The 14,874-nt window shown below is 40.3% G+C and overlaps 1 protein-coding gene across 6 annotated transcripts in view; it reads right to left on the minus strand.

Annotated features, from left to right (window-relative positions):
* Positions 1-14,874, minus strand: part of FYTTD1 (forty-two-three domain containing 1) — a 51,414-nt gene that overhangs the window by 17,484 nt on the left and 19,056 nt on the right. For 5 of the 6 annotated variants that reach the window (XM_077990888.1, XM_028843375.2, XM_028843374.2 and 2 more), the window contains exon 2: positions 11,277-11,408. In XM_077990888.1, coding sequence (XP_077847014.1) covers positions 11,277-11,310 — 34 coding nt within the window. In that variant the 5' untranslated portion in view covers positions 11,311-11,408. Of the gene's footprint in view, positions 1-11,276; positions 11,409-14,570; positions 14,701-14,874 lie in introns of those variants that run through there. The other variant, XM_077990889.1, reaches the window with a different exon arrangement.

A 14,874-nucleotide genomic window follows, 5' to 3' on the forward strand; every position in this document is an offset into this window, starting at 1 on the left:
ATCACACTGTATTCCAGCCTAGGGTGACAGAGCAAGATGCTGTCTCACACACACACACACACACACACACACACACACACACCCTGTCTCAAACACACACACACCCCTATATTGTGAAAATATTATCCCATGTTTTTGATATCCTTTTATTGAATTACTTTTTAATATGCCATACTTGATCCAATCAACTTTAGAGTAATCATTTCAGTTAGTTCTAATGATAAATAATATCACAATGGAACCATAGATATATTTTTAAATACATCCACGATTATTTTCTGAAGATGTGAGTTTCTAGAAGGTGAAATGTTAGTTAAACAGTAAAGCAAACTCTTTTTTTTTTTCTTTGAGACGGAGTTTCACTCTGTCGCCCAGGCTGGAGTGCAATGGCGTGATCTCGGCTCACTGCAACCTCCACCTCCCAGGTTCAAACAATTCTCCTGCCTCAGCCTCCCTAGTAGCTGGGATTACAGGCACACACCACCACACCCAGTTATATTTTTGTATTTTTAGTAGAGACGGGGTTTCACCATGTTGGTCAGGCTGGTCTCAAACTCCTGACCTCAGGTGATCTGCCTGCCTTGACTTCCCAAAGTGCTGGAGTTACAGGCGTGAGCCACCACAGCTGGCTTAAAGTTTTTAGTTTTTAAATCAAATTATTGCTGCCCTACGTGTGGTTTCCTTCTGAAATTGCAACCAGATGAAGATTAAACCATATTGGGAAAAACTGTACATTAAAACTAATTCCAATATAGAATCACTTGCTATTTGTGTTAAATAACATGACAGCTACCCTTCACTGTCCTAGGCACTGTGCTGAGTACCCTAATTTGTACGGTAAGCTGAGCTGAGCGCTGTAATTCGTATGATAATCTGAGCTGAGCACTGTAATTTGTATGAAAATCTGAGCTGAGCACTATAATTCCTATGATAATCTGATAAGACTGATGCTAAAGATCTTTCTTGAGAAAGGAAGAAATGGGAAAATATTCCAAAAGAACGAGTGAGTTTGTAGGGCAAAAAGAAAAGATTAAAAGGAGGAGGAACCCATTATTATACCGAAATTTCAGGACTAGATGAGAAAGACTGACAAGAGTCTCTCATAAATAGCAATCAAATGGATTAAAACAAGATCTTAAGTATGAAATAAGGTTGGGTACCGCAGCTCACGCCTGTAATTCCAACACTTAGTGAGGATGAGGCTGGTGGATCATTTGAGGTCAGAAGTTCGAGACCAGCCTGGCCAACATGGTGAAACCTCGTCTCTACTAGAAATACAAAAATTAGCTGCCAGGCGTGGTGGTGCGCGCCTGTAATCCCAGCTACTCAGGAGGCTGAGGCATGAGAATCGCTTGAACCTGGGAGGCGAAGGTTGCAGTGAGCCAAGATCGCACTACCACACTCCAGCCTGGGCGATGGAGCAAGACTCCATCTCAAAAAACAAAAAATAAAAAAAAATAAAATAAACAAGTATGGAATAGATCTCTATCCCTTGGCGCTATTTCTATTGATAGTACAGTACATTGTTCCCATACTTATCAATCTTTCTACTGTCTTTTTTTTTCTCTTATCCATGGTGTTGCCTTTTTTGGTTTGCTTTTTTTGAGATAGAGTCTCGCTTTGTCATCCAGGCTGGAGTGCAGTGGCCGGATCTCAGCTCACTGCAAGCTCCGCCTCCCAGGTTCAAGAGATTCTCCTGCCTCAGCATCCCAAGTAGCTGGGACTACAGGTGCCACCACCACACCCAGCTAATTTTTGTATTTTTAGTAGAGATAGGATTTCACTATGTTGGCCAGGCTGGTCTTGAACTCCTGACCTCGTGATCCACCCACCTCGGTTTCCCAAAGTTCTGGGATTACTGGCATGAGCCATGGCGCCTGACCTCCTCCTCTACTTTCTAATCAGGCCTATATGATTCGTTCTCCCACCTTTCTACCTTTGAACAAACTTCATTAGCTGTATGTTTTAGCAATGATTGTATTTTTCACCCTTTCATTGTCACATTACATAAAGCAAGAAAGATCTATACATACTGCCCCAATTATCTCCCCTCCCCTCTTATGCTCTGTGACTGTCTTCTATTCTAAAAAGCACTATGAAGGGGTACTAAAGACATCATCCAATGCAACAGTCTTTTCTTAGTTTTCATTCATTTAGCCTCTCTGCAGCATTCCAGAGTACCCACATTCTCAATGTACTTCAACTACCACCCTTTATGAAGACCTTTCTGCATTTTCAGCTCCACCAGAGCAGTAGTTTAATACTAGTTAGGTATCAGAATCATCCATGAAGCTTAAAAAAAGTTCCCTACCTCTACAGGTTCCGGTTCAGTAGAAATAAAGTACAGCCAGAGCATCTATTTCATAAAGCTCCACAGGTACAACTACGGTTGATAACAACTAAAACTAGAGAAAGACATTTTCATCTTTCTTTTAAATCCCAAGACTAATCTATTCATGAGTTTCCTTCCACATACATCATATGCCTCAATAATTTCAGGAGCCTTACCGTCTAAATAAAGATTTGAGGGATTTTCTGGGAACTGTCACATCCTAGGGTATATGTAATCATATTATTGGCTCCTTTCCAAAGCAACATACAAATATTCCCATCTCTTCTACTTCTAATAAGAACAGCATTCTCAAACTTTTCAGTCTCGGTACCTCTTTACACTCTTTCTTTTTTTTTTGTAGAGACGGGGTCTCCCTATGTTGCCCACGCTGGTCCTGAAGTCCTTGGCTTAAGCAATCCTCCTGCTTTGGCCTCCCAAAGTGCTGGGATTACAAGCACGAACCTCTTCATATGCTTAAAAATTGAGGACTCCAAAGTTTTTGTTTCTGTGGGTTTTATTTACTGCAGTTAAAATAAAACCTTTTTTTTTTTTTTTTTTAATAGACAACAGTCTCACTCTGTCGCCCAGGCTAGAGTGCAATGGCATGATCTCAGCTCACTGCAACCTCCGCCTCCCCAGTTCAAGCAATTCTCCTGCCTCAGCCTCCTGAGGAGCTGGGATTACAGGTATGTGCCACCACACCCAGCTAACTGTTGTATTTTTAGTAGAGACGAAGTTTCACCATGTTGGTCAGGCTGGTCTCAAACTCCTGACTTCAGGTGATCCACCCACCTCGGGCTCCCAAAGTGCTGGGATTACAGGGGTGAGCCACCACACCTGGCCATAATAAAAACTATTAATAAGATAGTTAAAAACCATTTCACTTAATAATAATAAACTCATTACACATAGAGTACACACCTCTTTTTAAATGAAAAATAACAAATTTTAACTTTTATTTTAAGGTTGGGGTACATGTGCAGGATGTGCAGGTTTGTTACATACGTAAACAAGTATCACAGGGGTTTGCTGTACAGATTATTCCATCACTGAGGTATTAAGCCTGGTATCCATTAGTTGTTTGTTTGTTTGTGTGTGTGTGTGTGTGTGTGTGTGTGTGTGTGTTTTGGAGACAGAGTCTTGTTGTGTCTCTCAGGATGGAGTGCAGTGGCCGGATCTCAGCTCACTGCAAGCTCCATCTCCCGGGTTCACACCTTTCTCCTGCCTCAGCCTCTTGAGTAGCTGGGACTACAGGCGCCCACCACCACACCCGGCTAGTTTTTTGTATTTTTAGTAGAGACGGGGTTTCACCGTGTTAGCCAGGACGGTCTCGATCTCCTGATCTCATGATCCACCTGCCTCGGCCTCCCCAAGTGCTGGGATTACAGGCATGAGCCACCGCGCCTGGCCTTTTTTATTTTTGAGACAGAGTCTCGCTCTGTCACTCAACCAGGCTGGAGTGCAGTGGTGTGATCTCGGCTCACTACAACCTCCACCTCCCAGGTTCAAGTTATTCTCCTGCCTCAGCCTCCCGAGTAGCTGGGACGACAGGTGCCCACCACCATGTCCAACTAATTTTTATATTTTTAGTAGAGACGGGGTTTCACCATATTGGCCAGGCTGCTCTTGAACTCCTGACCTTGTGATCTGCCCGTCTCAGACTCCCAAAGTGCTGGGATTACAGGCTGAGCCACTGCGCCTGGCCTAGTTATTTTTATTTTCTGAAACAAACAAAAATATTTAGTAAGAAGAGTGTTGTTGTTTTTGGATCTCCTTGGTGTTTGCCTTAATAGAAGATTCTCACTAGATTCTCACAACTGCTTGTTAAGGACTGAATGTTTGTAGTTCTCCAAAATTCACATGTTGAAGTACTAACACTTAATATGATGGTATTAACAGGTGAGGGCTTTGGGAGGTACATCATGAGGATGGAGCCATCGTGAACGGGATTAGTGTCCTTACAAAAGTGACCCTGGAGAGCTCTCTAGCCTTCCTTCTGCCACACAAGGATACCACAAGAAGTCCAAAGTCCGCAACCTGGAAAAGAACCCTCACCAGAATCTGACCTTACTGACATCCTGACCTTGAACTGCTAATCTCCAAAACTGTGCAATATAAACTTCTGTTGTTTATAAGCTACCTAGTCTACGGTACTTTGCTACAGCCCACTGAACTAAGATCCTGCTTTTGCATTCTATCTACTTTAATTATCAGATATCGTGTAGACTCCAGAAAAGCCTACTGTACATTCCTGAGAGAGCAGGAGTGAAAATACAATTAATGCCTTAGTATTAATATTAAATTAGTTTTGATCTTGTGGATCCCCCATGTCTTAGGGATCCCCAAGGGTCTCTGATGACATTTTGAGAACAACTCTATACATTCTACCACGGAAGAACACTCTATACACTCTATCACTGAAGAACAACTCTATACACTCTACCACTAAAGAACAACTCTATACATTCTTCCACTGAAGAACTCTATACATTCCTCCACTGAAGAACACTCTATACATTCCTCCACTGAAGAACAACTCTATACATTCTACCACTGAAGAACAACTCTATACATTCCTCCACTGAAGAACACTCTATACACTCTACCACTGAAGAACAACTCTATACATTCTACCACTGAAAAACTCTCTATACATTCCTCCACTGAAGAACAACTCCATACATTCCTCCACTGAACAACTCTATACATTCCTCCACTGAAGAACACTCTATACATTCCTCCACTGAAGAACAACTCTATACATTCCTCCACTGAAGAACACTCTATACATTCCTCCACTGAAGAACAACTCTATACACTCTACCACTGAAGAACACTCTATACATTCTACCACTGAAGAACAACTCTATACATTCTACCATGGAAGAACACTCTATACATTCCACCACTGAAGAACAACTCTATACATTCCACCACTGAAGAACACTCTATACATTCCACCACTGAAGAACACTCTATACATTCCACCACTGAAGAACAACTCTATACATTCCTCCACTGAAGAACAACTCTATACATTCCTCCACTGAAGAACACTCTATACATTCATCCACTGAAGAACAACTCTATACATTCCTCCACTGAAGAACACTCTATACATTCTACCACTGAAGAACAACTCTATACATTCCTCCACTGAAGAACAACTCTATACATTCCTCCACTGAAGAACACTCTCTACATTCCTCCACTGAAGAACAACTCTATACATTCTACCACTGAAGAACAACTCTATACATTCTACCACTGAAGAACAACTCTATACACTCTACCACTGAAGAACAACTCTATACATTCCTCCACTGAAGAACAACTCTATACATTCCTCCACTGAAGAACAACTCTATACACTCTACCACTGAAGAACAACTCTATACACTCCCCCACTGAAGAACAACTCTATACACTCTACCACTGAAGTACAACTCTATACACTCTACCACTGAAGAACACTCTATACATTCCTCCACTGAAGAACTCTATACATTCCTCCACTGAAGAACACTCTATACATTCTACCACTGAAGAACAACTCTATACACTCTACCACTGAAGAACACTCCATACATTCTACCACTGAAGAACAACTCTATACACTCTACCACTGAAGAACAACTCTATACATTCTACCACGGAAGAACACTCTATACATTCTACCACTGAAGAACAACTCTATACATTCCTCCACTGAAGAACAACTCTATACATTCCTCCACTGAAGAACACTCTATACATTCCTCCACTGAAGAACAACTCTATACATTCTACCACTGAAGAACAACTCTATACATTCCTCCACTGAAGAACAACTCTATACATTCCTCCACTGAAGAACAACTCTATACACTCTACCACTGAAGAACAACTCTATACACTCCCCCACTGAAGAACAACTCTATACACTCTACCACTGAAGAACAACTCTATACACTCTACCACTGAAGAACACTCTATACATTCCTCCACTGAAGAACAACTCTATACATTCCTCCACTGAAGAACACTCTATACACTCTACCACTGAAGAACACTCTATACATTCTACCACTGAAGAACAACTCTATACATTCTACCACTGAAGAACACTCTATACATTCTACCACTGAAGAACTCTATACATTCCACCACTGAAGAACAACTCTATACATTCCTCCACTGAAGAACACTCTATACATTCCTCCACTGAAGAACAACTCTATACATTCCTCCACTGAAGAACAACTCTATACATTCTACCACTGAAAAACTCTCTATACATTCCTCCACTGAAGAACAACTCTATACACTCTACCACTGAAGAACTCTATACACTCCTCCACTGAAGAACACTCTATACATTCCTCCACTGAAGAACAACTCCATACATTCCTCCACTGAAGAACACTCTATACACTCTACCACTGAAGAACACTCTATACATTCTACCACTGAAGAACAACTCTATACACTCTACCACTGAAGAACACTCTATACATTCTACCACTGAAGAACAACTCTATACATTCCACCACTGAGGAACACTCTATACATTCTACCACTGAAGAACAACTCTATACATTCCTCCACTGAAGAACACTCTATACATTCTACCACTGAAGAACAACTCTATACATTCCTCCACTGAAGAACACTCTATACATTCCTCCACTGAAGAACAACTCTATACATTCCTCCACTGAGGAACACTCTATACATTCCTCCACTGAAGAACAACTCTATACATTCCTCCACTGAAGAACACGCTATACACTCTACCACTGAAGAACACTCTATACATTCTACCACTGAAGAACAACTCTATACACTCCTCCACTGAAGAACAACTCTATACATTCCTCCACTGAAGAACACTCTATACACTCTACCACTGAAGAACAACTCTATACATTCCTCCACTGAAGAACTCTATACATTCCTCCACTGAAGAACAACTCTATACATTCCTCCACTGAAGAACAACTCTATACATTCCTCCACTGAAGAACACTCTATACATTCCTCCACTGAAGAACAACTCTATACATTCTACCACTGAAGAACACCTCTATACACTCTACCACTGAAGAACACCTCTATACACTCTACCACTGAAGAACACTCTATACATTCTACCACTGAAGAACAACTCTATACATTCTACCACTGAAGAACAACTCTATACACTCTACCACTGAAGAACACTCTATACATTCTACCACTGAAGAACAACTCTATACATTCTACCACTGAAGAACAACTCTATACATTCTACCACTGAAGAACACTCTATACATTCCTCCACTGAAGAACAACTCTATACATTCTACCACTGAAGAACAACTCTATACATTCTACCACTGAAGAACACTCTATACATTCCTCCACTGAAGAACAACTCTATACATTCTACCACTGAAGAACAACTCTATACATTCTACCACGGAAGAACACTCTATACATTCCTCCACTGAAGAACAACTCTATACACTCTACCACTGAAGAACACTCTATACATTCTACCACTGAAGAACAACTCTATACATTCTACCACTGAAGAACAACTCTATACATTCTACCACTGAAGAACAACTCTATACATTCTACCACTGAAGAATAACTCTATACATTCTACCACTGAAGAACAACTCTATTCTACCGCTGAAGAACAACTCTATACATTCCTCCACTGAAGAACACTCTATACATTCTACCACTGAAGAACACTCTATACATTCTACCACTGAAGAACACCTGGGTAGTTTCTCCAAGTATTTACTGAGTGCCTAAATTATTATTCACACATGAAGTTAGAAAGATTTCATTCACTGACTTGTTCAGCCATCAGAAATCATACTGCGGATCTGCAAAGAGATCTCTGTCCTAATTATTTCTCTTACCTCAAGCCAACATCCTCATTGACATTACAAAGTGGAAATCTGAACTTTTTCCTAGCCAATCAGAATTTAAGACAATCTTCTATCTCTGTACATTCAGCAACAGTGGCTGCTGTTCTATTTTAGCCCCTGTCACATGTAAGCAATAAACATACAAGGACAAGCTCAATCTTATGAAATCCTAAGCTGCCCCTAGATATCATTTATTTCAAGGCTCAGATCACAACATCCATAAAAGAAAAGCTTTTCTGATCCTTCATGGACCAGCTCACATTTCACCTTATTCATGAAATCTTTACTCCTGATCTTCTTAGTACAAAATCTCTAAAGTCCTATAATACTATTTGAATTTCTCTTATGACATTTCTCCCGTACTACCTTTTCCATCTTATCTCTAATACTGGAAATTAATTCCTTGAAGTAGAAGACCATATCTTTATATAACCTAGGACCCAATCAGGTTAGAGTATCTATCAAGTATTTAACACTGAAATATATATATATATATATATATATATATATATATTTTTTTTTTTTTTTTTTTTTTTTTTTTGAGACGGAGTCTCGCTCTGCCGCCCAGGCTGGAGTGCAGTGGCCAGATCTCAGCTCACTGCAAGCTCTGCCTCCCGGGTTCACGCCATTCTCCTGCCTCAGCCTCCCGAGTAGTTGGGACTACAGGCGCCCGCCACCTCGCCCGGCTAGTTTTTTGTATTTTTTTAGTAGAGACAGGGTTTCACCGTGTTAGCCAGGATGGTCTCGATCTCCTGACCTCGTGATCCGCCCGTCTCGGCCTCCCAAAGTGCTGGGATTACAGGCTTGAGCCACCGCGCCCGGCCAACACTGAAATATATTAATGTTAAATATTTGATAAACATTAATTAATGAATATATTTCTGGCTTCTATGAATTCTCAACAGTTATTTTAAAAACAAAGAATACAAAAACAAACAAATAATACAAAAAATACATAGTATGTTCAATAACATTTATAAGAAATATTTAGGCTGGGCACAGTGGCTTACTCCTGTAATCCCAGCCCTCTGGGCGGCCGAGGCAGGAGGCCAAGGCAGGTGGATCACCTGAGGTTGGGAGTTCAAGACCAGCCTGAACAATATGGAGAAACCCCATCTCTCCTAAAAATACAAAATTAGCTGGGCATGGTGGCGCATGCCTGTAATCCCAGCTACTTGGGAGACTGAGGCAGGAAAATCGCTTGAATCTGGGAGGTGGAGGCTGCAGTGAGCCAAGATCGCGCCATTGCACTCCAGCCTGGGCAACAAGAGCGAAACTCCATCTCAAAAAAAAATGTAAATATAAATCACTGGAACTAAACTTCATTTGCTACAGTTGAATACCTGTCATGAAATTCACTCCCTTAGGTTCAACTATTCAAAAAATTCTTACAGATGAATAGTTTCTTTTTAGGGCCCAATCTCAGTTATATGTACTTTTCTTGAGACAGAGTCTCATGCTGGAGTGCTGTGGTACCATCATGGCTCACTGTGGCCTTGATCTCCTAGGCTCAAGCCATCTTCCCACCTCAGCCTCCCAAGTGGCTGGGACCAGAAGGAGGTCCCAGGCTACCACACCTGGCTAATTTTTTTTTTTTTTTTTTTTGAGACGGAGTCTGGCTCTGTTGCCCGGGCTGGAGTGCAGTGGCCAGATCTTAGCTCACTGCAAGCTCCGCCTCCCGGGTTTACGCCATTCTCCTGTCTCAGCCTCCCGAGTACCTGGGACTACAGGCGCCGCCACCTCGCCCGGCTAGTTTTTTGTATTTTTAGTAGAGACAGGGTTTCACCGTGTTAGCCAGGATGGTCTCGATCTCCTGGCCTTGGCCGGGCGCGGTGGCTCAAGCCTGTAATCCCAGCACTTTGGAAGGCCGAGACGGGCGGATCACACCTGGCTAATTTTTAAAATTTTTTGTAGAGACAGGGTCTCCCTGTGTTGCCCAAGCTGGTCTCAGATTCCTGGATTCAACTGATCTTCCCAAAGTTCTGGGATTACAGGCATGAACCACTGTGCTAGGCTTCAGTTATACATATTTTGAGGATACAATGGGATGTTAGCTGTAAACACAGAATTATGTTCAACCTACTGGAGATTATTTTTATGTTTTTCAACATACAGAATAAAAATCAATTTGGAAGTTAGTTTGTCAAACATATTTTTACATATCTGAAAAAGGTTTAGTTCTTTTATTTGAACAAAGATTTATTCTAAAATTCTGATATTGCTGATAAAGAAGTTAACAAGCCATATATATTAGCGTTCAATTACGGCCTACAATCGAGATGGTTATAAATAATATAAATACAAAAATGGTTATATATATATAATGGCAATATATAATGGTTATAAATAACATAAATATAAATAAATAAGCTTCCAGCAGATTGTCAAAAATAACTAAATGTATAGAGTTCCACATTATATCTAAAGCATTCAATTCTGAGTGTCACTTTGGAAGATTCAACAAATCCTAAAGTTCTTGGATGATAAGACAAGGAGTCTGAAGGTCATTTTCTACGCAGAATGTAATAGTAGTCTCCACATAATTAAAGAGTTCTCATACACAAAAGAGAATTTGCTTTCTATAACTTTACTAAAGTGCCAGGCATGCTTTAATTCAAATTAAGAGGCCAAGCACAGTGGCTCATGCTTGTGAGGTAGCATACTCTTTCGCTGAATATATTTAAGCTGGAGTTAGTCATCCATTAGGCAGACTATTAAAGGAACATCTCACTTGGATGGAGATAGGAGCTCATGATTTATAAGATCCTTTGCAATTCTAAACTCTGAATATAATTTAGACTATGTATAAACTGAAGTTACTTTTAAATGACTTAAATGTTTAAGAAACAGTGTTATGCCTATTGAAGGCTACTGAAATTTTTACCAGGTTTTAGATCTAAACAAACACCTAGTCATACAGGAAACAGAAAACACAAAGAGTACTGATGCATTTCCTCCACATTAAGCATACGCTAAAGACAGTACACTATGAACACACAAATAACAGCTTTTCATTAAAGCTTCCTTTCAAAACTTACCAGAATTCTGTTGGATTCCCCATCGTACTCTCATCCTGAATTGCCGGGCACCACTTTGCTGGAGGAGTCTTCTATTTAGTCTTGGAAAATTCTGCTTCTTCCCTTCCTTTCGATTCAACTTGATGATATCATCTATGATAGAGGAAATGCCAATTATTTTCATTTTAACTTAACTCAATTACTCAGTTTCATTTTCCAGCTGATAAGATTTCCTATGTTCCTAACTTCTATTTTGAAAGCACTTCCATAAGAGGATAACAAGAATCAGCCATTTTTCAACAGCCCAAAGCAGATCTACCAATTAATGAAGAGTGCAATTAGCCATAGTATTTCTTTACCTGATGAATCTAAGCAGAAGCCTGTTTACAAAAGTTATTCCTACTTACTTTCCATAATGACAGAAGCCTCCATTTTTTAAAGATGACCCCCTTCTGGCCGGGCACAGTGGCTCATGCCTATAATCCCAGCACTTTGGGAGGCTGAGGTGGGAGGATCATCTGAGGTCAGGAGTTCGGGACTGGCCTGACCAACATGGTGAAACCCTGTCTCTACTAAAAATACAAAAAAAAAAAATAGCCAGGTATGGTGGCATGCGCCTATAATCCCAGCTACTCAGGAGGCTGAGGCAGGAGAATTGGTTGAACTCGGGAGGCAGAGGTTGCAGTGAGCCAAGATCGCACCACTGCACTCCAGCCTGGGTGACGGAGGGAGACTCCATCCAAAAAAAAAAAAAAAAAAGGAAAAAAAGATGACCACCTTCCAATATGTAGGTAATCAAAAATTAAACCATTCAACTAAAATACTAAATGCTGAAATTCAGCCAATATTTATTAAGCATATACTACATGCAGTGAATATATGTGTCAGGTTGTGCTGTAACTGAAACAAAAGTAAAATACGGTCCCTTTTCTAAGTAAGTTTAAAAGTACTGATGGAAACAGACATGCAAATAGCAAATACAAAATTAAACAAGTGCCATAATAAAGGTATAGTACAAAAAAATACTAATGGCTCACCTCTAGCAAAGTACTTCAAGGTTACCTTATTTTTCTTTGTACACGGATCTGAGCCTCATTACTTCCAAACATACTACCAAACTGCCCCAAGGTAATTCACAAACAAAAATACCACAACAGAACAAGGTGAAGACCAGAAAATTAAATGTACTCCAGATTCCCATTTATATCTGTTAAAAGAGGTTACCAGAAGCCAAACATACTCCTTTAAGAAATATCCAGCTGGGCACAGTGGCACATGCCTGCAATCCCAGCACTTTGGGAGGTGAGATGGGAGACTACTTCAGCCCAAGAGTTCAAGACCAACCTGGGCAACACAGCAAAACCTCATCTCCACAGATAATTTTTAAAAATTAGCCAGGCATGGTGGTGCGTGCCTGTGGTACTCGGTACTCAGTGGTGCGTGCCCCAGCTACTCGGGAGGCTGAGGCGGGAGAATTCCTTGAGCTCAAGCGCTCGAGGCTGCACTGAGCCACGGTCATGCCACCGCAGTCCAGCCTAGGCAACAGAGCAAGATTGTCTCTCAAAAAAAAAAAAAAAAAAAATATATATATATACACACACACACACACATTTTCTCCACAGTCCTAATTTCAGTATTATTTGATAATTGAGAAAGCAAATAAAACAAAGAAATTGCATACAGTCAACAACTTCTTAATAAAACTCTACAAAACTAATTAAACTCAAATTTTTTTGTCACTATAATTAGTCTTTCCAGAAGTCAGAGAAGGAAATATAACTTGAAGGTCCTTTGTAATATATTACTGTTCTACCTAACCCATCTCTAATCTTTAAGACTCTTAATTACACTCAAATATTCACACAAAATCTCTCAAATCTCCCCCAAAGTATTTAGTTGTCTTCTTAAAATTAATGTCCAACTGCGAAAGAGTTCACAGTTCATCAAAGTTAAGGGCACTCAAAAACTTTTGTAAAAAATTAAAAGGTCTCATGAACATCAGATATATAAACATGCATCTCAACAAGCATCAAGCGAATACTTAGGAAGACACTCTTTATGAGACACTGCTTTCCTTTAACAAAGTGCTACTTACTCTTCATCAAAAGTCTAAAATCTCAAGCCTTGAGAGTAAATCAAAAAAATGAATTTGGTCTGGGGAGCATTAAAAAAAAAAGAGGCAAAGTACAATGTTGACTAACAAAGTTAATCTTAAAATACAGCATATGGGCCGGGCGTGGTGGCTCAAGCCTGTAATCCCAGCACTTTGGGAGGCTGTGGGCGGATCACGAGGTCAGGAGATCGAGACCATCCTGGCTAACACAGTGAAACCCCGTGTCTGCTAAAAAAATACAAAAAATTAGCCAGGCGTGGTGGCGGGTGCTTGTAGTCCCAGCTACTCGGGAGGCTGAGGCAGGAGAATGGTGTGAACCCGGGAGGCGGAGCTTGCAGTGAGCCAAGACCGTGCCACTGCACTCCAGCCTGGGCGACAGAGCAAGACTCCGTATGAAAAAATAAATAAAATAAAATACAGTGTATAAAGTCTAAATATAACTAAAAATGAGAAGTAGCAGAGCATATTAAATACAAAATTACATTTCACATTTCAACATTTTACTACCTACATCTTCAAATAAGTCAAATGAGCTACCATGGCTGAGGGGCTTCTCTCAATCTAAAAAAAGAAAATGCCTTTCTCCTGCCCAGTGAATAGATACAGAGGTATCAGAATTTTTTTTAAAAATTCCTTACAATGAGCTATTTTAAGTTTCTCCCCTAGCACTAGGGGAATATACATGGTAATAGTAATAGCAGCAGCAGTAGGGGTGGTAGTAAGTACTACAGTACAGGCATTAGTAACGTTAGTACCAACAGTTCTGACATGTATGCACTTAATTCACAACAATCCTATGAAACAAGTATCATCATAACACCCATTTCCCCTAGCACTAGGGGAATATACATGGTAATAGTAATAGCAGCAGCAGTAGGGGTGGTAGTAAGTACTACAGTACAGGCATTAGTAACGTTAGTACCAACAGTTCTGACATGTATGCACTTAATTCACAACAATCCTATGAAACAAGTATCATCATAACACCCATTTTCAAATTAAGAAATGGAACCATGAGGGCAGCTATTGGTAAACTCGGTACTCTATATGAAATTCATATACACCTAGCAAAGCCATGATTTAAAACAAAAAAATCAGGTTCTAAAACCTCTGCAAACCTGGTAAGATTAAACATTCACAAAGCATAATAACTGTCTAAGACAGACGATCATCTCTTCATCCCATTTCTGTAAAATTCTCACCAAAATGCAATAGAGAGGCTGCTGTGCGTTCCTGGGGGAAAGAAAGGGACCGAGCTGCTTCAGCTCTCCACAGCACTTCACTGCCACCTCCAAGAGAACGACCCCTTGATTGTCTTCACTTCAACGTACTAGTCATCAAACAAAACACATACAAAAAGCAAACAGGAAATGTAGAAACTTAAGAAATCTAGGTGTAAAACGGTTTGAGGCTCTAGAACCAGACTGAAATCCTGGTACTACCACTTAACTAACTCGTACGACTTCAAGCAAGTTACTTAATTTCTCTATGCCTCAGACTTCTATA

Source organism: Macaca mulatta, chromosome 2 (assembly GCF_049350105.2).
Source record: "Macaca mulatta isolate MMU2019108-1 chromosome 2, T2T-MMU8v2.0, whole genome shotgun sequence".
Classification (NCBI taxonomy): Eukaryota; Metazoa; Chordata; class Mammalia; order Primates; family Cercopithecidae; genus Macaca; species Macaca mulatta.